Source organism: Pseudorca crassidens, chromosome 1 (genome assembly GCF_039906515.1).
Source record: "Pseudorca crassidens isolate mPseCra1 chromosome 1, mPseCra1.hap1, whole genome shotgun sequence".
Lineage (NCBI taxonomy): Eukaryota > Metazoa > Chordata > Mammalia > Artiodactyla > Delphinidae > Pseudorca > Pseudorca crassidens.
Genome location: NC_090296.1, coordinates 182,493,926 through 182,521,033, shown reverse-complemented (window position 1 = coordinate 182,521,033; position 27,108 = coordinate 182,493,926). Strand labels below are relative to the sequence as shown.

Here is a 27,108-nt window from a genome sequence, read left to right as displayed (position 1 = left end):
TTGGAAAAGTAATTATTTATTATGACAAAAATAAAACTGTTGACTGAAAACAAATGTTACACTGTATTGCACCATGACTGCAAATGAGCCAAAACCTGTCTAAAAGATGAACATTCCAGAGCAAACAGCATCCTTTCACTTGGGTAAGTAGGCATGCAAGCAACTCATTACAGCATAATTGCAGAAATAAAAAATTATGAGTACCAGTAACCTAAACTTAACATATAGAAGCATTTTATGACAGTAATAAAGTTATTAAAAATTTAAAACATGTCTTTTCAACAACCCACCATTAGAAGAACGTGCTTTGAACCACTTTCAAGAAGTGATGATGTGAATGCATTAATTTGTTTGTTCTTTTAATTTTATTAATGCTTATATATTGAACCAACAGCACACATCTCAGTTGTTTGGTTGGGTTTAAGAAGCACAGTTTGTGGCTCTGAAAGACATTTTTTTCCTCTGTACGATACCAGGGGGCCCCCAGAGAGATCCAATTCATAATTTTGGCCTTATTAACACCATCTTCACTTGACCAAGCTGATTAGCTAAGATATTGTTACAGTGTTTGCAGAAAGCCTGAAGCTTGATGGATAACAATAATTTGTATTTAAACCTTAAGAAATGAACATAAATATAAATAGACACTTTAATGTAGTTTTACATTCTGAGGCAAGAAGTATATAGGGCCTGCTGTTTCCTCTTTAATGCTCTAAAGCACCAATTTATGTTAAGATGGCAATGTGTAATTATAATCATTATATTCTGATAGAACAATCGCAAGAGCAAGGCTGTAACTGCTTTTAGTTTTAGTTTTTTTAACCATGCTCTGTACAATAGATGAATAGGGTAAAATTTGTAACTATTACATAATTGGAAATATCATAACCGTCATTTTATTTCACACTTTTAATGAAATAGCAGCTCAACTCTTTTAAAAAGACAAAATGAAAAGTTTTCCTAACTACACTGAACAGTTTACTCCAAGAGAACAAAACAGGGGCTGTAGAATCCCTGCATTTCCTGAAGGAAAATGTAAGAAGATTAAAATGATTATAGTCTCTTATGAAAAGGGCTAAAATATGCAAATAAATTATAAACATAACCAACACCAACTGATGGTCATTTGATATCTTACCAACACTGATGGAAATATATTCACAGTATAATAAAATCAATCAAATTTTAGAGTTTTTCCTTTCCCTTACTTGATTTTAATTAAACTGATTAAATATTGACTATGCACTTGCCCATGTGCTTTAATGAAGACAGTATGTGGATTTGCTACACCATGTTAGCCCTGCTAGTGGTAAACAAGAGTAAAAGAAAACAAAATCTCCAAGGAATGCTCTCTCTTAGTTGTGAATTTTGCATATTTCAAATACAGGTTGGGTGAAGGGGATTTTTATGGGATAGTGCAACATCCCACAGACTAGAGCAAAGCACCTTATGTATGGACTGAAAAATGAGGTAATTTTTTAATTAAAATTTTACAAGTTTGTGCAAGAGAGCATTTCCATTCTTCTAGAATTTTGTTTTCTATTCCAAAAGATATGCACAGCACATTTTATTATTTCTCCATTTCTAGGGAAGAAGGTAGATTACTGGTTTATAAAAATGCAAAAGGTGCCACTCTCTGACTACACTCCCAAATTCTAGAAACCTGATCAGTCTTCAGTCCTTTGGTCACATTAAAAATAATATAGGCCATCCAGTTTTATAGTAAAAGACTGAATTTTCTAGTAATTTTAAGTCCTTGAATGGGGGCAATTCAGTGTTTTCATTCAAATTTCCTATTGGAGATTTTTTATCTTATATTAATCTTTACTGTCAAGTTCTTTGACTTTTGTTTCTAGGTATGCCTCTAAATCTCCAATTAACATTTCCCAAACATTTCACTAGACCTTATACATTTAAAGCTGATTTTAGGTCTGTGGAACACAATATTTTTTCTACTTTAAATTTAAAACAAAGTAGCTGAAAAAAGATTATTTTTATTGGCCTTCTCTATTTATCTCTGGTTACCTGAAACTCTTAAAAAATACTTTTTGGGAAACTGGCTTTTAGATTTCAGTCTTCACAATAATGCTAAATGAATAAGGATGAGACATTACTGAAAAAAACTAACCTTGAATATAAAGTACTTCCAGATTTATACAGACATTTGTAAAATATTGACATCCTCACTGCACTATCCTTTTCACTACTGGAAAGTCAAACAGAACTGGAGCTTGGGGCAGCCTCTAAAGCCAATAAACTCTGAACAAACTAACCACTTGCATCCAGTTAGTAAAAGCCAGGAAAACAAGCAAGATAGTTTCCAGAAGAGAGTATTTCCAATATACACTGGTGTTTTATAAGTAGATTAAATATCATCTTCTTAGCAATATGGCTTATTTTCTTATTTGCATTGTCATTAACTATTAGCTCAATGTAAGTGGAGTAGCAGTTACTAGTTGATGCTTTGTTTTCTTATTTGTATTCATATACTAAATGAATTGATAATGAGGTGGGAATCAAATAATAGATAAAAATAAACGTAATTTCATATTACATGTCTTCCCCTCATTTGGTTTGGTTTTCTTGTGTTTGTTTTTTAGTTTTTAGTAGTAGTGTATAAAGGTTCAGGATTTTAAAGCCAAAAGATGTGTTGGTGCTCTAGTTTAAGTTCCTCAGTATGGGAAAAATAGTAGGAAGGCCATGAACGATAGTAATTGTCTAAGGTAAAACAGGTCACGGCCAAATTAAGATTCAAACCTACTTCTTTAGATAGCCAGCACAATATTCTACTGGATACAAGTCATCATGCTGTATCTCGAAGTGACTCTACTCTGACAAAATATAAAAGATCCTTTAGAAGGGAACTAGATATGAAATGTTTTGGATCCAAAGCCATAGATGAAAAGTTAGGCTCATTAAGTTGGTCTTCAAAGATAAATGTCAATGGAATTCATCTATTCTAGGTATAATACCAGTACATTTTTTCTACTGGTATTGTTTTACATAGTTAATAATTAAATGAGTGCTAGTCAGAGACAATTCCATTTATAATTTGTCCTAGGATACTACATCAAAAATATTTTTTTTAAAATAAAGCTTTTATTGTTTTAAAATTTTCTTTGCCTTGTGACTCCCCATAACTCTTCAGAGAATAATGTTTACAGCACTGCCTATATCACTCACTGTTTCCATAGGAAAATAATTATTTTCTCTTTATGCTATAGGTAATGAAAGTTAATTTATGCTTAATCAAAATGACTACAGCTACAGAAGTAGCATCCATTTCAAAAATGATTTTTAACAATGAAATTTCAATTTATTATCATTCCTCTAATGAATATAGAATAAAATTATACCTTTAAGCATACTACCAAAGAACCTAAAAGCAAAACTTTGTATTTAATCGTGTTATTCAATAGATTATAGATATATTATTTCAAATTTTAAGGAATTAAATTACACTAACAATACAAAATATGCAGTATGTTCCCATATAAAAGGGCTTATTAATTCTAAAAGAGTTCTCAGATGCGCTTCAATAAGAAAGATGAGTTTAAATATGAAGAATGCAACATGTTCAAAATTAAGAAAAATGCCTTGAACTTACAAGGGTAGCAGTTACATTTTAGTTATAACAAAATGTTTGTTAAAATTTAGTTTCTTCATCTTCACATTAAAAACAAAATGTAGAATAACCTCCCGAAAGTAACATGGGTGGATCCCCTGCTTTCCACCACTTAGAAACTTCGCTAGGCAATTGAGGGATTGATTAGGGAGGGTGAAAGCTGAACTATTTCATTGTTAAATTAATTACCTGCTAATAGGACTTCTAAAGAACAGGTATAATACAAAATTGAGAACTTATCTCAAAATATGAATAAAGGCACTAATCACAAATTTACATTTTTCATCAGACAATATCTTATAGCTGGTTGATTTTCAATAAATGTCAGAATCAATGCTTTAGCGTTAGATACGTGCTTGAGTCAAAACATTCTCTTGGAGTAAAGGGTAATCAGTTTTCATATTACTGTAAGAGGAAATATCTAATGAGAACCTATAAAATACTTTTTAAAAGTCTTACATGAATTTCCTAATTGAACTTTTCCCAATCGTTGGCACAAAACCTAGTTGGATGTTGATTTCATCTTCAACACACAGCTAACATAAATCTAATCCAAAAACAACAAACTGTTTTTCAAAAACGATTTAGAAAATAAAATAAATTGTATTTTAAAAATCAAATTGAAAACTTGAGTTTATACTAGTAGTTTGACAAAATACAATCAACTATTAACACTTTCAATATAATGCTGATGCGGTAATATAAAAAAATAACCATATAATTTGACAGAAGAAAATGGAGCCAGCCAATCTTATTAGATACAAGAAAGATTTCATAATAACAACAAATATAGGAATATTAAATATGATTTTTCTCAGGACAGAATTCAGAGAATTATCCTCAGTATTCATGGCTAAACTATACAACCAAGATAGAAATTCTGGCAAAGTGTGCTATCATAATTTCTCCTGCCCCACCACCACATACACAACACAAAGCATCCATATTGATTCATGTCTGCTTTTCTCTCATGTTCTTGATTATGCATTGTATTAAAAACAAAATTTATCCTCTACCTGGTATAGAATCACTAAGAAAAAGGTTCAGAACAAGGTTAATGAACAACTGCTTCCCAAAGCCCAGAAAGCTTTCCTCTGGTCATTTCCAGTTCCAGGGTGTGCTACCACTAAACAGAAATCAGAAAAATGCTACCACATTCAACTAAATTAATTAGACTAAATAGAATAAATCAAGTATAACTGAAAACAGCAAAATTTAAACCAACTTACGATAAAAAATATTAAAGTATCACTTTTGAACAGGTACTGATGTTCTTATGAACACTGAATCCTATTTTTGACCCAGATGAAAGAAAAATACTGCAAAAATAAAGTATTATTCTCTATGTGTGTTTTATCCCTTTCATAATAGCAAAATCACACATTTGAAATAAAGAGGATCAAAATTACAATACCTGTCCTCCCTCTTAAGGTATGCACTATTTAGATTATTGTTCATAGTAGACGACTGCCTTGAAAATGTTTTAATGCTATCCAATAAGTATACTTTTGCTAGATTATGAGTTTTTAACTATTTAAAATTTTTTTAAGTTGTTAGTGTATTAAACTTGATTCTCATAGTAATATTCTAAAAGCCATGATTAAATTCAGCCGTTTCCTATTATCCAGCAAAAGATCTTAGAACATGAGGCATAATTATACAAATGTCAGTTGTTTCAAGCCTATTACACTACAACCTCTAACAAATTCAAGGAAAGCCATATGGTTTTTTAAGTAATATACTGCTGGTGATAGAAATGCTGTAATAGACAGAATTTCAAATTCTAAGAAATAAAATGAACTGTTTGTATTCCTGCTTTAGCTATTGCCCAAAGCAGATGCAGTGCCCCTTGCAAATGGAATAGTTGAAATTTTTGCTGATAATAAAGTTGTTTGTAATTGATAGTAAAATATATTCCAAGTGTCTTGGTTTAATTTTAGTGCTGGTATGCTTTAGTAACTTCCAATTGTTATATATGCATTGAATAATGTGACATTCTTAAAAATACCAGATTTATTCAAAATATTTACTATCAAAGTTGGGCTTTGAAATAAATATTTTATTTTGATTCGTTTTTAACCAAAACTAATCCTGTGCTGCAGGCAGAAAAGTGAACTTAATTCTTTTAGATAAATAGCCTACTTAATTTCCATGCTAATAGAAACTTAAAATTATTCCATGACTTGCAATAATGTGGGGGAAATTAACTCATTTAAAGGCAGTTCTCATGATGTTTCATCTTCCCCCTTAAATACATATCTTCTAGGCATATTTCTTTCTCATTTACAATAAGTTCTGCCCAAAAGATAAATAGTTTACAGAGGGAGCAAATATTTAGTGCTGGGTAAGTTTGCAAACAGTACGTGATAATTTCCACTACTGCTCTGTCAAGCCAATAATTATCTGGTGGGGGGAGGGGGCAGTCAAGAAATGAAAGGAACTGGTCATTAAAGTTATTACAATACTTCAGAAAACATTAAACATATGATAAACATTTCTTACAAGGCAGTCGTTGAATAATTAGAATAAGCAGTCAGAAGAATTCTGTTGCTGAAAATAGTTACACATTATGTTCATCCAACTGAAGATTAGTGCATTAAAAAAAAAAGTTAAGAAAAAATCTTTTATGTTCCAGTTCAGCTGCACTTGATTCAAGTGTTGCTCATAGAGGTTTGTGTTGTTATAAATTAAACATGCTGCTGCCTTAGCAGCCAAAGGTACTAGGAAAAATGTTCATGTCACAGAATAAATAGAGAGTCTCTTTCGAGCAAAAAGTTATCTCACACCAATCCGGGAGGTCATCCACTCTAGACCTTGGCATAACCTGAAACAAAAAAAGTATTTTCAAAATGAAAAACTTTATACTTAAAAATTGAAAGTATACTTATTATTTTTAAGTCTTAACGCAAAAGTCGGTTCTACAATAATTATTCATACATTTAACTGCCAACATTCAGGTAACACTATAATAAGTAGACTTTCTAAGTGTAAGATTATCTAAACAAAATGATACTAATCAGTTGAGAATTGTGGGAAACTGCTTTAGTCTCATCTTGAAGATACAGCTTTGGGGGTTTTGCCATTAACTATCCCACCCCCGCCTTAAGATTAACTAAACTGGGGGCGCGGGGTTCGGGGGTTTCTGCTCCCACTGGTGAGGTGTGCCTGGAACGGTGGATGTCGAACTGCGTGCTTGGTGGCTTGGTGAATGGATGCGGGAGAAAATGGTGGCCGCGTGGCTGAATGACCAGCCGGAGGTCTCCCACGCTGCAGCCAGCTTGCCCAGATCAGGCCTCTGCTGATCCTGATGTGATGCCGCCTCCCTGTTCCTCCTCCTTGGAAACTTGTGCAAAGAGCTACAGCCATTCCATGGCCAGAAGATGGAGGCACCAAGATTTGCACGCAGTATACATTTTTACACTGACACTTCTCTGTCTGGCTTGATTCCCTCTTTTTTTTTTTTTTTGCGGTATGTGGGCCGCTCACTGTTGTGGCCTCTCCCGTTGTAGAGCACAGGCTCCAGACGCGCAGGCTCAGTGGCCATGGCTCACGGGCCTAAATGCTCCGCGGCACATGGGATCTTCCTGGACCGGGGCACGAACCCGTGTCCCCTGCATCGGCAGGCGGACTCTCAACCACTGCGCCACCAGGGAAGCCCCTCCCCTTTTTTTAAAATTTTAATTTTACTGAAGTATAGTTGATTTACAATGTTGTGTTACTTTCTTCCGTACAGCAAAGTGACCCAGATATATACATATATATAAATGTTTTCATATTCTTTTCCACCATGGTCTGTCACAGAATATTGAATATATAATAGTTCCCTGTGCTATATACAGTAGGACCTTGTCGTTTATCCATCCTATATATATCCATCCTATATATATTAGTTTGCCTCTGCTAACCCCAAACTCTCATTCCCTCCCTCCCCCCAACCTTGGCAGCCACAAGTCTGTTCTCTATATCTGTGAGTCTATTTTTGTTTTGTAGATATGTTGATTTGTATTGTATTTTAGATTCCACATATTAGTGATATCATATGATATTTGTCTTTCTCTGTCTGACTTACTTCTCTTAGTATGATAATCTCTAGGTCCATCCATGTTGCTACAAAGGGCATTATTTCATTCTTTTTAATGGCTGAGTACTATTCCATTCTTTTTAATGGCTGAGTACTATGTACCACATCTTTTTGTCCATGCATCTGTCGATGGACATTTAGGTTGTTTCCATGTCTTGGCTATTGTAATGTTTCCCTTTTTTGAACCATCAGACTGTGAATTCATCAGACTGTGAATACAGATGATATCTTATTCATTTTGATGCTCCCAGAACCCAGAGCTAGCACTGAGTATTTATGTTTAATATTAAGATTTATTAATCAATAAATGCTTATTTATGGAAAAAAAATATTAACTAAACTGAAACCACTATAGAAAGACGGCAGGAATTTCACCCTACTCTCCTAAATGCTAAAGAATGGAGTGCTTATGGCCTAGTCTTAAAAGTACAGATCAAAAAAGTCAACATACAGCTATTATATTACAAGCTATTTCTAGTATGAGAAATAATGAGAAGGTCAGTTTGATTTGAAGATAAATAAGTTCCTAGAGGGCTTCCCTGGTGGCGCAGTGGTTGAGAGTCCGCCTGCCGATGCAGGGGACACGGGTTCGTGTCCCGGTCCGGGAAGATCCCACATGCCACGGAGCGGCTGGGCCCGTGAGCCATGGCCGCTGGGCCTGCGCGTCCGGAGCCTGTGCTCCGCAACGGGAGAGGCCACAACAGTGAGAGGCACGTGTACCGCAAAAAAAAAAAAAAAAGTTCCTAGAAATAAACTGGGTAAACCATATATAACACACTGGGTTCTCCTTGGCCTACTATGTCCAAACTCAAATTCTTAGGAAAGGAGGAATACATTAGAATGGCGTTTATCTTAAATGTTTGTTGTTTAGAAGCATGCCTCCAAAAATGACTCCTGATAATAAAGAAGACGCACTCTTGTGGAAAGCTGGGAGTTTAGGCTTAATTAAGCCCTTGCAGAAAACGTGAAACTTTTTTGAAGCTTCCTCTTTCATTCAGGTGACATTACAGTTTTTTCCCAGTTAGTGAATGATAAAAGCAAGAAATGAACAACTGAAAATCTAGACTGTGAAAACTTAATTCAAAAGTTTGTTCTTGCCCTTTTTTGGTGAAACATTCCATTTACACGAAATGTTACAAAAAATTTGTCAGTAACTTTGTTAAATTGTAATTTAACAATAGTAATTGACTAAAATTATTCCAACCTTGTAAGCCTGAGACACAATATAAAAACTATCTTTAAAAACAAAAATGGAACAGATTCAGAGAAGAAAGAAAGTTGGCCTAAAAAAGTTGCAAGAAATTTGAAAGAAGTCATACGTCCGCTCACACTGATGAGTACTTACCCTTCTCCTGTTAAAGCACAGCAGGACTGAATGTGCCATGGATGATCCTTAATTGAACTGAGGGTGAGGTATTTAGAGATTTCAGCTGCTGTCATACACCCTTTCATATCCTGTTTATTGGCGAAGATAAGGACTGCAGCTTTCCGTAAATCCTGCAATCAACATGAAATATTTCTAATATGTGAAATATCACAATTCAAATTAAAGTAATGAAGCAGGAGGATAAAATATGCCCTACTGAACAATTATTATGAAATCTTTCTACTTTAAAATAATCAGGCACTACTATGTAATATAAAAATTTTGTTGAAATAAAAATAAATGACCTCAACCATGATTTAATGATTTACTCTAACAAAGACAGATTAATATAAACTAGATATAAAAAATTATTTTTCTACTATTGGGCCAAATGGGTCAAACTAAAAGTAAAATAAACCTGAATCTGAAATAATGACTTAAAACTATATGAGCACTATTCTAATAGGCAAGTATAGTATACACTGCCAAATACTACAGAATTTCTCCAAAATTTAAAGGAGAGTACTGAAGGTAAGGGCTGGGCAATACTTACTACTTAAAGTCTTTGTACAACCTAAGTTCAGTGATTAATGTTCACTGCAGAATTGTTTATACTATCAAAACATTAGAAGTAACTTAAATGTTCATTAATAGAAGAACAGATCAAGTGTGGTATCTTCTTACAGTGAAATACTATGTAGTTGTTAAAAGGAATGAACTAAAGTTGTACATACTGCAGTGGATAAATCACAGTGTTGTGCAAAAACCCTCCAAAACCAAGTTACAAAAAGATTACACACACACACACACACACAATACCATCATATAAAGTTTTATGAACATGAAATATAATATTCTGTAGAACTGACAAGTACATAAAAATGTAGCAAAAAGATCAAGATACGCACAGGAATAATAATCACTACTTTTAGGATGGTGGAATTCTTTTAGGATTCTCTGAGAAACGAGGGAAGGAAATCAGATTGAAGAGGTCTCATAAGATAATTAATATCTTATGTTGACTAGTGGGTGCATGAATGTGTTTTATTATCTAAGTCTTTCATATATATGAACTATTTAGAATTAAGTGATCCCAAATTATTCACTAAAGAATTTTCAGTTATTATAAACTGTAGGGAGGAAAAAAACATTAAGTTTTCCTTTCTCTTGCCTCAATTTATCAGACTTTCAAAGGCATGACTAAGTAGTTTTAACCTAGAAAAATATTTTCAGTAATGGTATTAGTCTCCAAATTAATGTGTTCGGTTTTCTTAAGTTTGAAAAAGTATTAAAAACTTTTGACCTCATAACTTTCATCAATTTGATATATAAAACTTTGTTAATGATGAAATAATCAACAGCAGAGGACATTAATCTTTGTGAAAAAGCTAAACCAGTGTACAGATACCTTACTCCATTTGTTTTACGTTTGCTTTTCAAAATTTACCTCGTGAGCCAACATTCTATATAATTCTTCTTTTGTAATAGCTAGTCGTTCCCTGTCAATGCTGTCAACCACAAGAATGATGAACTAGAAGACAAGTAAAAAGAAAGAAAATTAAATGGGATGTTGAAGTTTTCTGCAAAACTACTCTAAGTGCTAGAAGTACTTTCTATTATGACATCATCACTATAAAATGGTCCACTGCTTTTTCATCATAAAGAGTTTATATTATACTGAATCACATCAAGCAGTAAAATCCAAATGTTAATAAGAAAAATAACTCACAACTTCAACAAATAAAAACCATGCTGGAAAAGGTGATGTTTGAATATACAATATGCCCTACTATGTACTAAGATTTATTTTAAAATGCAGGTAAAAAAAGTAATTTTTAAAAAGAAAGTCACAGTAATTTATTCTTTCACTAAAACTTAAAAGTACTCTGTAGTGGGCTTCCCTGGTGGCGCAGTGGTTGGGAGTCCCCCTGCCGATGCAGGGGACGCGGGTTCGTGCCCCGGTCTGGGAGGGTCCCACATGCCGCGGAGCGGCTCGTCTTGTGAGCCATGGCCGCTGGGCCTGCGTGTCCGGAGCCTGTGCTCCGCAATGGGAGAGGCCACAACAGTGAGAGGCCCGGGTACCGCAAAAAAAAAAAAAAAAAAAAAAAGCATCTTTGATAAGAAAAATAAGAAGATACAATGAGAAAGGGCCCCTAAATTGAACATTTTATGCAGAAGAAAAAGTTAAGAAATGAGATTAAATGGTTTTGAGGGTTATAGGAGTGAGTAAACAGACAGGAAGGGTAGAATCAGATTGTTCAAATGACTACAATTAGGGAAAGAGACAACTAGAGTAACCTGAATATAAACTAACAAGGGCTTAGAAAGAGATACAAGGAAAGAAAATAGAGGGGATAAATATAAGAAACATGGAAAAGTCAGAATAGACAGAATATGGGGAAGTAACTCTGTAAGTTAATGAGAGGAAGATGTCAGAAATTAGTCAACAACTGTAACTTGCTGTATTAAAAGGGAGACATTTCAGCTTTTGGATGATGCCTCCATGCAAAGAATTTAAGAAGCGAGGTAAGTAGGGTGAACAAAGTGGTCGGAGAAACACCACATAGATTAGATCCCTACCTGGAATCTAAGACTGCAAATGCTATGTGCCATGCTGGTGTGCTACATGAAAGGTCAAAGGATCTTTGTAGTAATTTTGATATTCTTGTAGAAATAGTTTATAAGAACATTTCATATAAATGGCATCACTAACAATGTATGTCTTTCTGGACCCATGTGAAATCTTCTAGAGTGTTGACAATTTCAAAAAACTACCATTTAGTAATGCTATCAATATACAGGGATCAGTTAGAACCAACTTTGACCTATTCACCAAAGATAACTGGTCTTTTCACACTTGGGGTTAATTCTGAGCTCTGAAAAAATAACAACAGTTATGCTAAAATGTTGTTCTTCCCTTACTCTCTAACACATTTTAGTTTCAGAACGTTATTTTACTGTAGGAATATATATTAAACTAACCTATAACCATAAATATTAGCTTACCAACCTATCCTCCCCCGCAAATAGAAAAAAAATTAAGTGCTGCCACAGCTGCTGCTTATCTATGATATGCCATCTGGTTTGACCAGTCATACACTGCACTGGAATATATACACACATACACATAGGCTATTACAATGTAAATCTAGAGAAATACATGTTTTTTTATTTTAAAAGGCAACTTATTCACCAAAAATTCCTTGCATCAACACTTCCACCTCCTCCGCAATCCCCCTCAAAAAAAAAAAAAAAAAACCTCAAATTTTAAGAGGTTTCATTATAGAAAAAGTAATTGGTTTGGTACCTCTTTGTAAAGCAAAATTATGGATGCAATTGTGCATTAGTATTCCTGAAGATAAACCTCTCTCAATAGCACTGCGGTTTAAAAAAAAAATCTGAGAAGAAATAAAAACAGATATAGAAGATATTCCAGATTTGTTCCCCGGGTCGACTCCAATGATGAAAATAAGTGACAAAGAATGCTAGGGGGATGGCTTGCAAATCATCTGCTTTTTAATTATAATCTCACCAAAAATTTGAATGTGCAATTCATGTTATTTGAAAATCCTATATTAAATTATGCTTAAAGTATTTTATTCCTCCTCTAACTAACTAGGGCCTCTTATAAAGTTGGGAAAGGTTATATAATTTATCTTAGTGTCTGCTTTCTCCAACAATGGAGATATTATAGTATTGCCCTGAGGATGAATTGAGAGAGCCTGACAACAGTAAGCACTCCACTAATAATAGCTCCCATTACTCTTCTGACTTGCCTTTTTTCTTTTATTTGAAAACCTCAAATTCCTTACAAAAAACGATCTTATTAAAAGGGAACTGTCACTATGCCTTATGTACAGCCTATCTGTCTTCTGGGTTTACCCCTTAGTTCTTTTCATTCAAATTCGGAAGTAACTTTAGTATACCTCTGTGTTTGAGTAATACGTGTTCCAGGATGATCGCAGTGACTCTTGACCACCAATATCCCACATAAGAAAATGAGTGTTCTTCACAACTATTTCTTCAACATTGCTTCCTATGGTTGGAGATGTATGAACCACTTCATTCATTAAGCTGTTAAAAGACAGACACCATAAAAACTCTTTTGTAAATCTTGAGAACCTAAAGCAAGTTTTATCTCTGTGTTTTTATACGAATCAACCTTCCTTACCTGCACCAATGATGGTAATCGCTAGCAACAAAACTAGAACCTTGGAGAACATTTGTGCAGACAAATACCTAGACAAAGAACAACTCCTGAAGAAAGGCAGTTTTTTTTGTTCTTTTAATGGAATAAACTACAGGCTTGATCTGGACAGAAGGGAACTGTGTGGTGTGAGTTTGCATTTTCGTGGCCAAAATGCCAATAACCCCATGCCCTGTTATCGGTTAGAGCAGAACCAATCCCCCATCCTGAAAGAGCAAGTTTCCAGGGGACTGTGTCATCAACACTTGCAAGGTAGTAACCACTGAATAGTAGGCTATCATTTTAAAGACTGTCTATGTGAGAAAAGACACTTAACTCAACCATAAAAATCAGTGCATGCCTATTAACGAAAACTACAGTCTATGGGCAAATGAAAAGTTATTTAGAACACTGATGCTCATATCACATGTATTATCATACTCATTGGTTAAGCTACATTAATTAATTCAACAAATACATATTTGCCTATAACATGTCAGTACTATGTTGGAAGAAGTCTGCAACTCTCCCTTGGGTTTAATATATGTATTTTTGAAGCTGTGGGCAAAATTATTTCAACAATGATGACAGGTTTCTGAAATGTTCATTTCTAATGTCCAAAGGCTGTGTCATATTAAATTACATAATGGCCAATGAATGAATGTTTTAAAGAAAAACGAGTAGTTATTCAACTCTGAAACAACAAGCCATAAGTTTGTGGCTTTTTAGCAGAGTAGCTGAAAAAAACATTAAGCACTGCTTAAGTGAAGTACTTCTGGAGAGCTGCCAGCTGATGTACTTAAGATGAGGTGGGAAGAGGTAAGAAGCACACAATGGAGCACTGTATTTCATAACTATTTGTTAAATGCCTGGGACACAGATCCATTTCCACTGTTTAACAAGGATCATTTCATTGGCACTGAAAGGATAATGGGAGGTTGTCTGACAAGTGGCTGCTAAAAAATTTCCTTAAAGTATTAATGTATTTCTCTGAAAGTCTCAAGCCTCTTTCTGTTGCAAGCTACCAAAGCAATATTTTCAGGGGCGATCTTCATTTCTTTTGATTTGACAAGTCTGGGTATGTTAAAGAATTCCAGGACTATTAGTCAGGAGAGTAGCAATAGCTTCCTAGATCGATATCAGTCTATTTTACATGGACTTCAGAGGGGGAAGAACTAAGCAAAATGTACTTTATTCCTTCCTTCCAGCACTAGAATGTGTGCTTCATTTATTTTTAGTTTAATATTAATTCTTTCTTTCAAGGCTGGAAAAAGATGAGTGTTTTTGACTGTAGCAAACATATGGCAGTTTACCTTACTCACTTTTTAATAAATTTTGTGTTTGGTAAAGCACAAAACCATGTGTTTAAGTTTTCCCATTATATTATAATGGTATCTCATTAATGATACAAAATTAGCTCCAATAACAAAAATAATAAAAACTGTTTAAATAAACACCCATACTTACAATTGATAAAGAATGGTGGTTTTCCCTGCGTTATCCAGTCCCACTATAATTACTTTGTGTTCTACAAAAAGAAAGCAAACCATAAGCATTTAACACTGCTGCATACTTCAATTACATGCTTTCAACAATGATTATTAGTTAGCCCTCTAATGAGAATCATTCACTGGATATTTACTCCTGGAATAAGATACCGGAAATAAAGAGAACTTCATGATGTCAACGCTACTTGCCTTAAGTGAGGCAATCTATTAGGACGTTCTCTATCCATCTCTTATAAAAGAATGAGGGAGATGGCTAAGAGGGAGGCACAAGAGAACTTTGTCACTTTTGCTGAATTTGGGGGGAAAAACCCAAATACTAAACTTGATGAGACATTATGACTTAAAATGTAAGTAAAAATAAAAGTGTTTTACACACCTGCTTGCCCTCTCTACCAATCACATTAGCTTTTTATCAAGTTGTTTTTACAGCCAGACGTTTTCCTACCTAAATGTACCAAGATTTTTTCTTTTCACTTTAAAATACAATTGAAAACATAAAACTAAAGAGTTTTCCCTGTCAATAATAAGGCACATAATTTCAACCAGTTTTCATTCCTTCCATTAATTTACAGATAAATAAGCAATTACTTAGTCTTCAAGGCTTTTTCAATCTGGGTTTTATACCTCTTTTGAGCAGATACTGTTTTCACTCTTTGTATACAACAAAAACCTCTTCAGTTCCCTCCTCTGGTGCCATCGGCTAAAAGTATCATTTCTTTCATAAGGATTTTTAAGGCCCATCTAATTATTCTGTTACTTGGTAGATATTTTGAAACATCCTTAGAACTCACAGGTCATCTTTTCTAGATTTTAAACTATACAGAATATATTGAAGATTCCTTTTCCCCAGGACAGAATGCTTAAAAAGTTACTAGTGAAACTCAGCAGGGTATGCAAGGAAGTCACCATAAGAACCTCTGCACATAATCAACTGATTTGTAGTGAATCTGACACATTTCATACCAGATCCCTGCTGCTCTTGTTAACCTCTGATGAATATCAAAATTCTGATTATACATCTAATCAAATATCAGCTGATATTCCTAAAGTATCAATATTACATCAGTCAAAAAGAGGAGCCATAGTTCACAGACAAGTTCTTATATGACAAACCATCTTTCTATCTTCTCATGACCTGCATGCTGTAGGCACTGTCTATATTAATGCAGGACAAATGACATGGTCCTCTGGGAGGGCTGTTTTCACTATGGCAGGAGCTACTTTGTAAAAAAATAAATAAAACTTGTTTGCTTATTATAACTCAGTATCATTCTCTCTTTCTGACTCTTTTGATTTGTATCCCCTAATTTCTAATGGAGCCAATCGAAGTGTTGCCCTGTTTCTGTCCCTTACAGTGTGAGAATGAGAGCACTCTTACCAGTGGAGGAACAAACATTCTAAATTTTGGTGAAATTTTGGTGACAGCTGGAAACTCCACCCACCCACGATCTGGAGACCACGTGGTCCCAGCGGCTTGAGTAGGAAGCCACTAGTATAAAGGTAATCTCAACCTGGGTGCAGATACTCCTGCTGGGAGGAGGGAATGGAAAGATAGTACCAGGTAGTACCATCATTGTTGAACTCAAGTGAACACCAGGGCCATTTTCAAACGTGCCTGCCCCTGGCTTCACATTTGTATTATAATGATGATCACAGTACTGAAGGCCTGTGATGGTAAAACTCATAAATAATGCATCATTTTGAAAGATTGGTCCCCCATTTAAACTAAGTCAGGAATGACAAACCCTGAATGTAGATAGAGTATGAATTTCATTAAAGTTTCAAATGTTTGATTAACTTAAGGTTTTTTAAGGTGACTTTTCCTCCTCATTGATAGGCAAGTCTAGGAATTAAGACAAAACACAAAATTTCAACTCTGTCTTATGATGAAGTATGTATATCTATCCTTCAGGTAAACTGAGACCTATCTTCTGATGTTAAAATTGAGTTTATATAAAAAAGTAACAGTAAAGGAAGAGCTAAGTGCTTAAAAGCATGAAATAAACAGACGTTTATTTTAAATCTTTTCTTTGAAAACTGTCTTTAACATTATCTATACAATAAGAGTAAAGTCAAGTTCAAAGAGCATTTACTAAAAAACCAAGTACAAAATAAAAGCTATTTGTACTCTATGCACAACTGTAATTCTTCCTTCTTTTTTCAAATGCCTCTGTTGTACTTAGCTGCTACTTGAGTATGTCAGTGACCAAAGACTTCATTCAGTTCACAAATGTTTTTAAAGTTTTTACCTATTCAAGGAACAATGAGAAAAATATGGAAGGTGACACATATTCTCTTGTTATTGAAAATAAAATTAATGTTGCTTTAAATGTCCCCAAGTGGTATCTAGATTAAGTAAGTATAAAGTTTCTTGAAGGTATTATTGAATCACAGTGCTCTATCAAATGTTCACATCAATACATACCAAAAGCATAACTATGATCACACAGTAGTGCATATTACTTGATGTTAAAAGGGGGCCCTCATGCTTGAAAAACATGACACAGGGGTGCTTGTTCTGTACTGCTGTCTTTCTGGTTGGGCATAATCAACAGGCCATATACAAATCTTATCTTATGTACTGAAACACAAAAGATCAACTAAGCTATGTAACTGTCAGAGTGATTTCCTATAGAGTAGCTTTGATAAAAACAATTTCCTTTGCCTGTCATAATTAACTAAAGCAGATGTGGAAAGATGGTTTTATTATGTATTTATCTAATAGGTTAAAAAAAAACTTTCAAAATATATCAGTTATGGTTCAAGTCAGTCTCAAATTAAGGTGAGAAAGGCTTTATGCCAAAGGTCAAATTGTGAATTGCTGCCACTGAGAAAAACATGAAACGTTTTAACATCATTTTTATTTACAGAGCAGGAAGCAGAGATTTCCATTTCACTAAAATTGAAATTTCTAAAGTTATGAGGAGAAAATTATACAATTGTATACTTTTACAACTTCAACTGCTCTTCAATATGTATATCTAAGCCATATATTCTTAATTTCCAACTCTTCAAATTACTCTCCATGAAAACAAAATATTTAGTTGACGGACTGAAACAGTTATTTCTCAGTTAACCTTAAAGAGGGCAAACTATAACATGGATAATACTAAATTCTTTATTTAGAATGGACTTCACAAATGTAATTATAGAAAATTTATTTTTTCCCAATGTTTACCAATAGCATTATTAAAAAATATATGACGTTAGAGTAATAGGCTGACCATGCTTAGGGGTAGGAATGTGCGTGTTGGGGATGGGGTGTGTACAATTTAAGATGATTTGTGGATAGCTAAATAATTTTGGGTTAAGCATTACCATAAGAATCAGAGTTATAAGGAATCCAAATGTTTTAAAAGTGTCTGCACACCACGAGATGGTCACTTTGGGCATCTTATTTCATGAGAAATCTCTTCTAGGAGACCAAGCTGCACCTCTCCTCATAACAAAGGTGTGAGAAGAGTATTTCCAGTGTTACTAATGATGCATCTCCAGAGCCCAACACAAAGCAAGTTTATTTACATCAAATGAAGGAATGCTCATCACAGAGCTTTTGTTTAATTTTGACCAAGTGTTTACACATAAGTTTCTCTATTGGCTTGGCTTTGGTGTTTATTCTCTTGGATTTCCTTAAAAGCCGGCTTTACTTTTCTTTTCTTTTCTTTTTTTTTTTTTTAGGGAAGGCATAAAGACATGCCTTTACAGGATGAAGCTTCAAAGCAAATTAGTAAGCTCACTGGCTTGTAGACAAATACAGGTTAAATGGCTAACAAGAAAAATGATGAAAAAGGAAATTGAAAAAAAATAAGTAAAAGAAAAACAACAAGAAAAAAAAGTTTCTCCCTTTACCCAATTAAAAAAGTTTTTTTTATAAACTCAGTTTGTAGTTTTAGTACAGATACCAAACAAATAGAATTTGTAGTTTTAGTACAGAATACCAAACAATGAAAACAGACTCACATGAGAAAAGCATTAGAGAAGCACTAAATATTGGCAGTGTTAATAAACTGTGAAATAATATGTTAACATTTATTTTATCATGTTAAAATTGGATATTGTTAAAATATATGACAAAATGACTAACTTTTAATTTTGAGATATAAGATAGCCACCCAAATATCATGAAATAGGGATTGCTACCTTCTAGATACATAATACCTGCACTAAAATTGTTATATAATGAGGACAAGCCCTATGTGAACACAGAATATGTAAACAACTATATAACTAAACAAATAAAAATGCCCTATGCCAAATCTGGTGACTTAAAATTTGAAATACTGCATTTACAGAAAATAAGTTTGCATTATTGCAATAGGTAGGTAGTAAAATGTCAGAGGATGTGATGTCACAACCTGAGACCTGAAGTCCTGGACAGCAACGAGGAGCAGTCTGCCTCTTGGAGAGAACAAAAAGAAAGAAAAAGGAGAGCTATAAAAAACTCTGTCTTATATTATACTTATTATAGAATCATAAAATACCATAGCTTAGAAGAGACTGCAGAACGTGAGATCTACTCCTTCTCTCCCACTTCTTCATCAACAAATGTGTTACCTATATGGCAACTTTGAGGAACCCAGGTCTCCAAAAATGCACAAAACTACTGACCTGGGCCACCTTGCATATTTTACAGATAAAGAAATTACAGGCCTATGAAGTTAAAAAAAAAAAAAAATCAACCCAAGATGCTATTTTCAGCAAAAATACACTTCAGGAATGAAGGGAAAAAAAGACATTTTCAGATAAAAGAAAACTAAGAGAATTCATTTACCTGCAAAACCACACTACAAAAATGGTAGAGTTCTTCCGCTTGAAAGGAAATTCACAAGATGGAAATTCAAAACATGAAAAATAGTAATGTGGGTAAATATAAGAGAAAATTTTACCCTCTCTTAAAACTTTAAAGAACATGTGATTGTCTATGGCAAAAATTATAACACTGTATTGTGCAGTTTATAACATATGTAGATACAATACAAATAACATGTAAGCTGTATGGTTATAAACGACAAGGGAGGAGAGTATGCAATTACATATACAGTTTCAAGGTTCTTACACTTTACAAGTGTTACATTATTAACTCTAAGTAGACTGCAAAAAGGTAAGAACGCATGTTGTGATCCCTAGAAGAACCATAAAAATAATGTGAAAAGGAATTGCTTAAAAAGTCAATAAATAAATTAAAATAGAATTCTTAAAAAATTTAACAGTCAACCCAAAAGAAAGTGGGAAAGGAAGAATAGAGTAATAACAAAACAAACACAGATGGGACAAACAGAAAACAAATGGTAAAACAGTATACCTTAATATTTCACCATGCCATAAATCTAAGCACACTAATAAATCGGATAAACATTCCAATTAAAAGGGAGAGAATTTCACACTAGACAAAATAAACAAGATCCCAACATATGCTCTCTATAAGAGATGCACATAAAGATATAAAATATCTAAACAAAATTAACAACCACCTTAAGCTAATAAACATTTATAGAACATTGCAGACAAATGCAGAATGCACATTCTTTTCAAGCGCAAATGGTATATGCACCAAAACAGACCATTTAGATGAACTATAGAAAGTCTCAATAAATTTGGGGGGAAGAAAAAAAGGAAAGCTTACAGAGCATGTTTCTGACCACAATGGAATTAAATTTGGAACCAAAAATAATCTATCAAGAAAAACAAGTATGTGGAAACTATAACAACACTCATAAATAAGCCATAGTTCAAAGAAGAAATTAAAAAGAAACAATTTTTAAAATGTTTCCAACTGAATGAAATACAATATATTAAAATCTATGGAATAAAGCTAAGGCAGTACTTAAGAGGAACATTTACAGCCAGCTGTTTATATATGAAAGGAAAAAGAAACAAAAACAATGATGTTTATATATGAAAGGAAAAAGAAACAGAAACAATGACACCCAGCTAACCCTTAAGAAGGTGGGGGGAGGGGAGTAAAGCAAACTCAAAGTAAGCAGATGGAAGGAAATAAACAACAAGAATTAGTAAATTAGAAAACAGAGAAAATTAAAATCTTTTCTCTGAAAAGATTAACAAAACAAAAATGGGACTGACACCACCTTTAAAATTTACCATGAAGTCACTGCAAGAGAAGAGAAAGTATAGAGATAAGAATCATCTGAGTTTCAACAGAGACTCCAAAGTAATTCACTGGTAAAGAAAAGTCTTCAGTAAATTATACTGGGACAAGCAGATATCCACGTAAAAAAATAATGAAGCCCAACCCCTATTCACATCATAACCTCAAAATAATCTGAGATGGCTCACAGACCTAAGCATAAAAGCTAAAGCTTCTAGATGAAAGGAACAGGACACAGAAAGTAACAGCCATTAAAGAAAAATAATATAGAGAGAAATTGAGACTTCACCAAAACCAAAAACTTCCACTCAGCAAAAATCGCTATTAATAAAATGAATAGGGAAGCCACAGGCTGGGGGTGGGGATGGGGGTATATTCACAAAACATATCTGACAAAAGACTCAATTCCGGGATATAGAAATAATTATAAAGAATAACTTTTTTGACCCCCCCCCAAAAAAAACTGGCAAAGGATTTGAACATTTTGCAAAGGAAGATACACAAATGGCCAATTAGCACATGAAGAAGTGTTTAACACCCCAAAATCATCACAGAAATGCAAATTAAAACCAAAATGAGATAATAACAGTACACATCCAACAGAATAGCTAAAATTAAAATACTGGCAACGAAGCCTCAAATGTTGCTGGTGAAAGTATAAAAATGGTATAACCACTTTAGAAAACAATCTAACAGTTTCACAATATTATAACTCATCATGATGCAAATGAATAGACAACTGTGGTATATTCATGCATGGAATTACTTATAACAGATCTATGGGGAAAGCTTCCAGTGTGAAGGGCTAATATAAAAATAAATAGAAACAAACAAACAAAAAAACTAAGACACTTAGAAGACATAGCATTATGAAGCAACGCCACAAGAATAAAAAAATGTAGCAAATAAAAAGTTTTTATAAATTAGAATTATGATAGCTGAAAATAGTCAATAGGATTGGAAGACAAAGGAAATATCCCAGGACTCCAAAAAAAAGAGCCAGAAAAATGGAAAAGGATAATTGATAATCAATTTAGTGCCATATGACCAATAATATTTCCAGAAAAGTAGAGGAAGAAATCCTAAATTTAAGAAAGGAAGGGAGGGAGGGAAGGAGGGAGGGATGAAGGAAGGAAAGAATTCCTACAATGGAAAAAGGTGCAACTTTGTGTTGAAAAGGTCCAATGAATGAAGACACAACAAGGCACACCTCTTTCAAATTTAAAAATACCAGGGATAAATGGAAAATTCTAATATCTACTACAAAGAGAGGGAAAAAAATCAGAAAAGAATGATACTGGTCTTAACAACAACACTGGAAGCTGGAGGACAATGACAGTACCTTCAAAATTCTGAAAGAAACGTTTTCAACTTAACTATATCCAGCCCAATTATAAATCAAAAGTGAGGACAGACCAATATATCTTCAGATATTTGGAATCACACAAAAAAATGACCACTTTGGGCAACTTTTCAGGAAACTTCTGAAGGATGTACTTCATCAAAGTAAGAGTAAAGCAAGAAAAACGTTAAGTTCTAATAAGACAGAAAAGCAAAGGAAATTCCTAGAATGATAGATAGCAAGGACAAGTCCAGAACAGCTGTGTGGCGGGCACAGAGGAAAAACAGGTCCAATTTGGAGCAGGATGGAATACTGAGAGGGCGGGTAGGAAGGATAAATCATCTGATAGTTGTGATGTGTGTAAACTGTACAGAGAGCTTTTGGATGGCACGAAATGACTTAGCCAAATGTACAAAGAAAACTAAGGCAATGAGATATGATTATTTACTCTAGGGGGGAAAAAGCTGTAGAAAAAAGGGAAACATAATTACAGCACATTGTGGCTCAGTAGTAACAAAACTTTATAGTCACAAAAATGAAAAGAGTGTGGATTAAGCCAAAATATTATACTGGGATAACAAATATAATGTTATATGTTGATTTATATCTCAATTCTTAAAAAAAAAAAAATTACAGTGTTTAAAATTTCCACATACGTATATTATCCAGAAATGTGGAAGTATATGCTGGGAAAAAAGTTAAGAGATTAAAGAGATCTGACGAACACACATCATTTTCAGACTTTAGCATTATGTAACTTTTAAAAAAGAATATGTATTTGTTACTTCAATATAAACTTTTTATGTTTGAAAAACAAAACAAAAAATTGAACAAAAGCTTTTGTAATGAGGATACAACAGCGAATAAGACAAAGTTCATGCCTCAAGAAGTTTATTTCTATTGAAACAGACAACAAGTAAACAAATAAACTTATCATATGATTACAGGTAGTGATAAACGTTACTCAGAAAAACAAAGGGTTAAAACATAGCGACTGAATGTTGGGGAGGTAAGAGTGGTCGGGGAGGAAAGGGCTCTCTGAGGAGTGACATTTGATCAGAAGTCTGAACCATTTGAAGGTATGAATAAAGTGGGTTCTGGAAAACAGGGAGCAGACAGTGGTAAGTTTAAGTTTGGTGTGTTTGAAACTAGCAAAAAGAACAGAATTAAGAGCAGAATACTAACAGGAGACATCAGATGTAAGCCATCAGAAGTGAAGAACAATAACGATGACATACAAATTGGATATCAGTGCTCAAAATGATACCATGAAATTCACCAATGAGAAAGAAATGATGAGATAATGAAATTAAGTTAAAATGTCATTGTTTTTGGTTCTGAAAATGAACTACAATTAAAATCATATTCCATTCATTCTTAAGTCTGGATAAAACAAGAAATAACTGACAGAAAAAGAACAAGGTCTATGAAAGTTTAAAAAGAAGTTTAAAAAAAAGGAACGCTCAACTTCTGAGGTGAATCTAAAGATAGATATACACGTATGTATTTTATATAGGCATAACCTCACTTTATTGCACTTCGCAGATATTTCGTTTTATACAAATTGAAGGTTTGTGGCAACCCTGCGCTATCAGATGATAGTTAGCAATTTTTAGCAATAAAGTATTTTTAAATTAAGATATGTACATTGTTTTTTAGACATAATGCTATTGCACATTTAATAGACTGCAGTATAGCCTAAACATAACGTTTATATACACTGGGAAACCAAAAGAAATTGTGTGACTTGTTTTATTGCAATATTCGCTTTATTTTGGTAGTCTGGAACCGAACCCACAATATCTCTGAGGTATGCCTGTACAACACACATAAACAAACACAAAGATATATACAATAATGTCTAAAAAGATAATCAGATTTGAAATTATTTCCTTCAATTGATAAGTGCATTGAAGTAATCAGTCTTCTAGCTTAAAATCAAGCAATACAAAATCACAGAGACTAAGAACGTAGTTTGTAACAGCTTTATCTAGAGGATACATGCTTTTAGTATACTTATTCCCAGAAAGGTATCAAATTTATAAGAAGATGCTTGGTGCTCTAAAATACTACAGGGAAAAATGTTGGAAGAAAGATAAGGGAAAGGAGTATTTAAGGTAATATAAGCCGTAGTCAACTCTGCCTGTACATTTGAGTCATCTTAGCATTGATGCCCACGGCGCTCCACCCCATTCTGATTTAACTGCTCTGAGGTGGGGCATTGGGCATACTATGCGACCAAGACTGAGTGATTAGATGTGTCACTCTAATCACTGGATTAGATGTGTCACAGTGGTAAAAATGGAAAATGCTGAGATTGTCAGGTGATACATATAGAAAGTAAAAATACAGGACTAGTATCAATCTGATCACATTATTCCCCTGCTTTAAAACAACATACATGACCAAACTCTAATGGCTCGGCTCCCATGGCTTGCAGTTCAACATCTTAGTCTACACACAAGGCCCTCTGTGATCTGGTTCTCCTAGCTACCTCTCCAACCTCATCTCCTCTAACTCCCCCACAGGCAAACTAAAATACAGCCAAACTAAACTATTTTCAGCTTCCCTCAATGCACCAAACTATTTCATTCCTCTCCCATTTGCGTATTAGTCCTTCTGCCTAGAATAACATAGCATGCCTTGTAAACACCTACTTATCGCTAAAGTCCAAGTATACCTTTTTTTGTAAAGTCTTCCAGGAATCACCTGAGAAAAAATTAATCACTTCCTTCTTGTTGACCATCACCATGCTTTTATACATACCTGTGAAATAATTTACCATGCTACATCTTTTTTTTCCCCAATCTGTATCATTTACTGATTCTTGAGTACTTTGAGAGCAAGTTATATGTAACTTTTCTGTATTTTAACCTTTGCGTCTCTTAGGCCTAACTCTGATGACTGGGTTATGGCCTATGACTAAATGTTAGTTGCATGAATAAATGGGAATAAAATGACAGAATAACCACTATGTAGTTCTAAATTTTCAATAAGGAAGTTAAAGGGAAAGAAAAATTCTAAACAGTATTGGGGATTTAAGAGGACTAAACAATTGTGTGACTACAAAAGTAGCCCATGAATGTCTTTCATCATCTGCCGAATTTTCCCTCTACATCCTTCATTCCCTTCTAGTCTGATTAAGAAAGCCTAAAGAAAACACCAAAAACAAAAAGATACACAACAGTAATGAAACAGAGAGGAGAGAAAAGGGAATGGGACAAGTTACACAAGGAGAACCAACGACTTTGGTAATGTTTTATTTCTTAAACTATGGGAAAATATAAGCAGGTGATTATTAATCTTTATACTTTTAAACATGTCTTAAAAAGCTGCTTTACATAGTAAATTCATGTAACAAGGATTAGAAAATATAAACTACTGAAAAAAATGTATTAAATTTATGGATAATATCTATATGGAAAAAAATGTATGGAGTTAAATTCTGGCCACTTTGAAATCACTTGGTAAGTGCTATCTGCAGTAGTTTCGTTTATACACACACATGTATATGCGTATGCATATATCTATCTTTATTAACTTGTAACCTTGAAAAAGGCTATTTAGTATTCTTATCGACCTACGGAACAAGTGACTAAAACCATTTCATTCTGTTCATAACTTCTTAAATCCAAAGAAAAAATACCGCATTAGCAGTAACAAATTGGTATCATCATAAAACACTGACTTTTATTACGCCCAGGTATTAAATGCAAAATGAAACTATTTGAGTTTTAAAACTGGTTTCAGTTACTGAGAAAACACTCTGTTAAAAGAATGCCTAAAACTTTACCTATTCCCGGCCCTTTTTATCTGGGTATTTTCTCTCTTCAGAAGCCATCACATCTCATTCACTCTGACTCAGAACAGGTTTTACAACTTCTTGGCCCTTTGGACTTGCAACTTTTAGACGTCTCAGAACCAGTTCTAGACTAATTACGGATACGCAATAGCCTACATAGAACCAAAAGCATTTCGTTTTCCAACATCGAAGAAAGGAATGAAGGGTTTAAGACGAAGATTTCCAGAAACTGGTGTATCTCAATAGGACAACTCATTCCCGAGTCCTGGAAAGCAGGCGAAATCAGAGAGAACGTGAAGGCGCACTGGCTTAAAGAGCAGGGCGCAAAACAAAGCATCATTAGTAATTAAAAAAAAAAAAAAGTTGATTGCTTTCTGGGTGGACACTTATCCTGGGGCAAGACTTAGGATGCTTAATAGAGATGGAAAAGGCCCTCCAAGTGCCTCCGGGTATCATTAGGTGCTTTCCGCTTTCCTTCTCTAAAATCCCCAAATTCTTGGTTTGGATCCAGGGACACCAAATGCCCCCTCTTCTGACATTCCATTTCTCCCAACCATCACGTTGCACCTTCTTCCAGCCTAAAATAGTGAGTTTCTACCCACCTCCTCGACTAAGTCACTTCTCTGAGTCTCAGAACGTTTGTGTCCACCTAGAAACCTGTCTCCCCTCGGCTGTCCCCTTCGGCGGCTAGACCTCTGCCTCGGATTCGAGCCGTTGCGCAGCTCCATCCTTCTCACCTTGGTTACAGAAGAGGCTCCACAGTTTAGCGAAGATCAGCCCCATCATGAGCACCTGGGCGGGCCACGGGGTTCCCTCAGCAGCAGGTGCCGCTGCGCCGGGCCCCCCACCGCGGCGCTGGCCGTGGGGAACCAAGGAGAAGCAGACTGGGACCACGCGGCGACAGCACTGGTTGGCGGAGAAGCCGCGATCGGCCGCTCAGCTACCCGTCAGAAAACGCCGTGCCAAGTCCCTGCCCGAGAGGCCTTTGTTCGAGTCCACTGAGCCCAACGCCGACCCGTAGTCCCTTCGGTCTGAACCCACCTACCCACCAGAGCCTCAACCAGCCTCAAGCCCCGCCTCCGCTCCGCCTCC

At 34.6% G+C, this 27,108-nt stretch overlaps 1 protein-coding gene across 1 annotated transcript; it reads right to left on the bottom strand.

Moving 5' to 3' along the window:
* Positions 1–27,108, bottom strand: ARL5B (ADP ribosylation factor like GTPase 5B). The gene is made up of 6 exons (XM_067702737.1): positions 26,754–27,108; positions 14,726–14,786; positions 12,999–13,146; positions 10,520–10,603; positions 9,052–9,203; positions 1–6,449 (listed from the first exon to the last, which is right to left on the bottom strand). The coding sequence occupies exons 1-6, from the start codon at positions 26,800–26,802 to the stop codon at positions 6,401–6,403; spliced, it is 543 nt and encodes a 180-aa protein (XP_067558838.1). The 5' UTR covers positions 26,803–27,108; the 3' UTR covers positions 1–6,400.

Bases quoted from the DNA above. Each gene is read 5' to 3' on its own strand.
- ARL5B (XM_067702737.1), bottom strand. From the start codon at position 26,802: ATGATGGGGCTGATCTTCGCTAAACTGTGGAGCCTCTTCTGTAACCAA. The intron at 14,787-26,753 runs GTGAGAAGGATG...TTCTTTTTGTAG, and splicing joins GAGCCTCTTCTGTAACCAAG to AACACAAAGTAATTATAGTG. The intron at 9,204-10,519 runs GTAAATTTTGAA...TGTTGATTGCAG, and splicing joins ATAGAATGTTGGCTCACGAG to GATTTACGGAAAGCTGCAGT.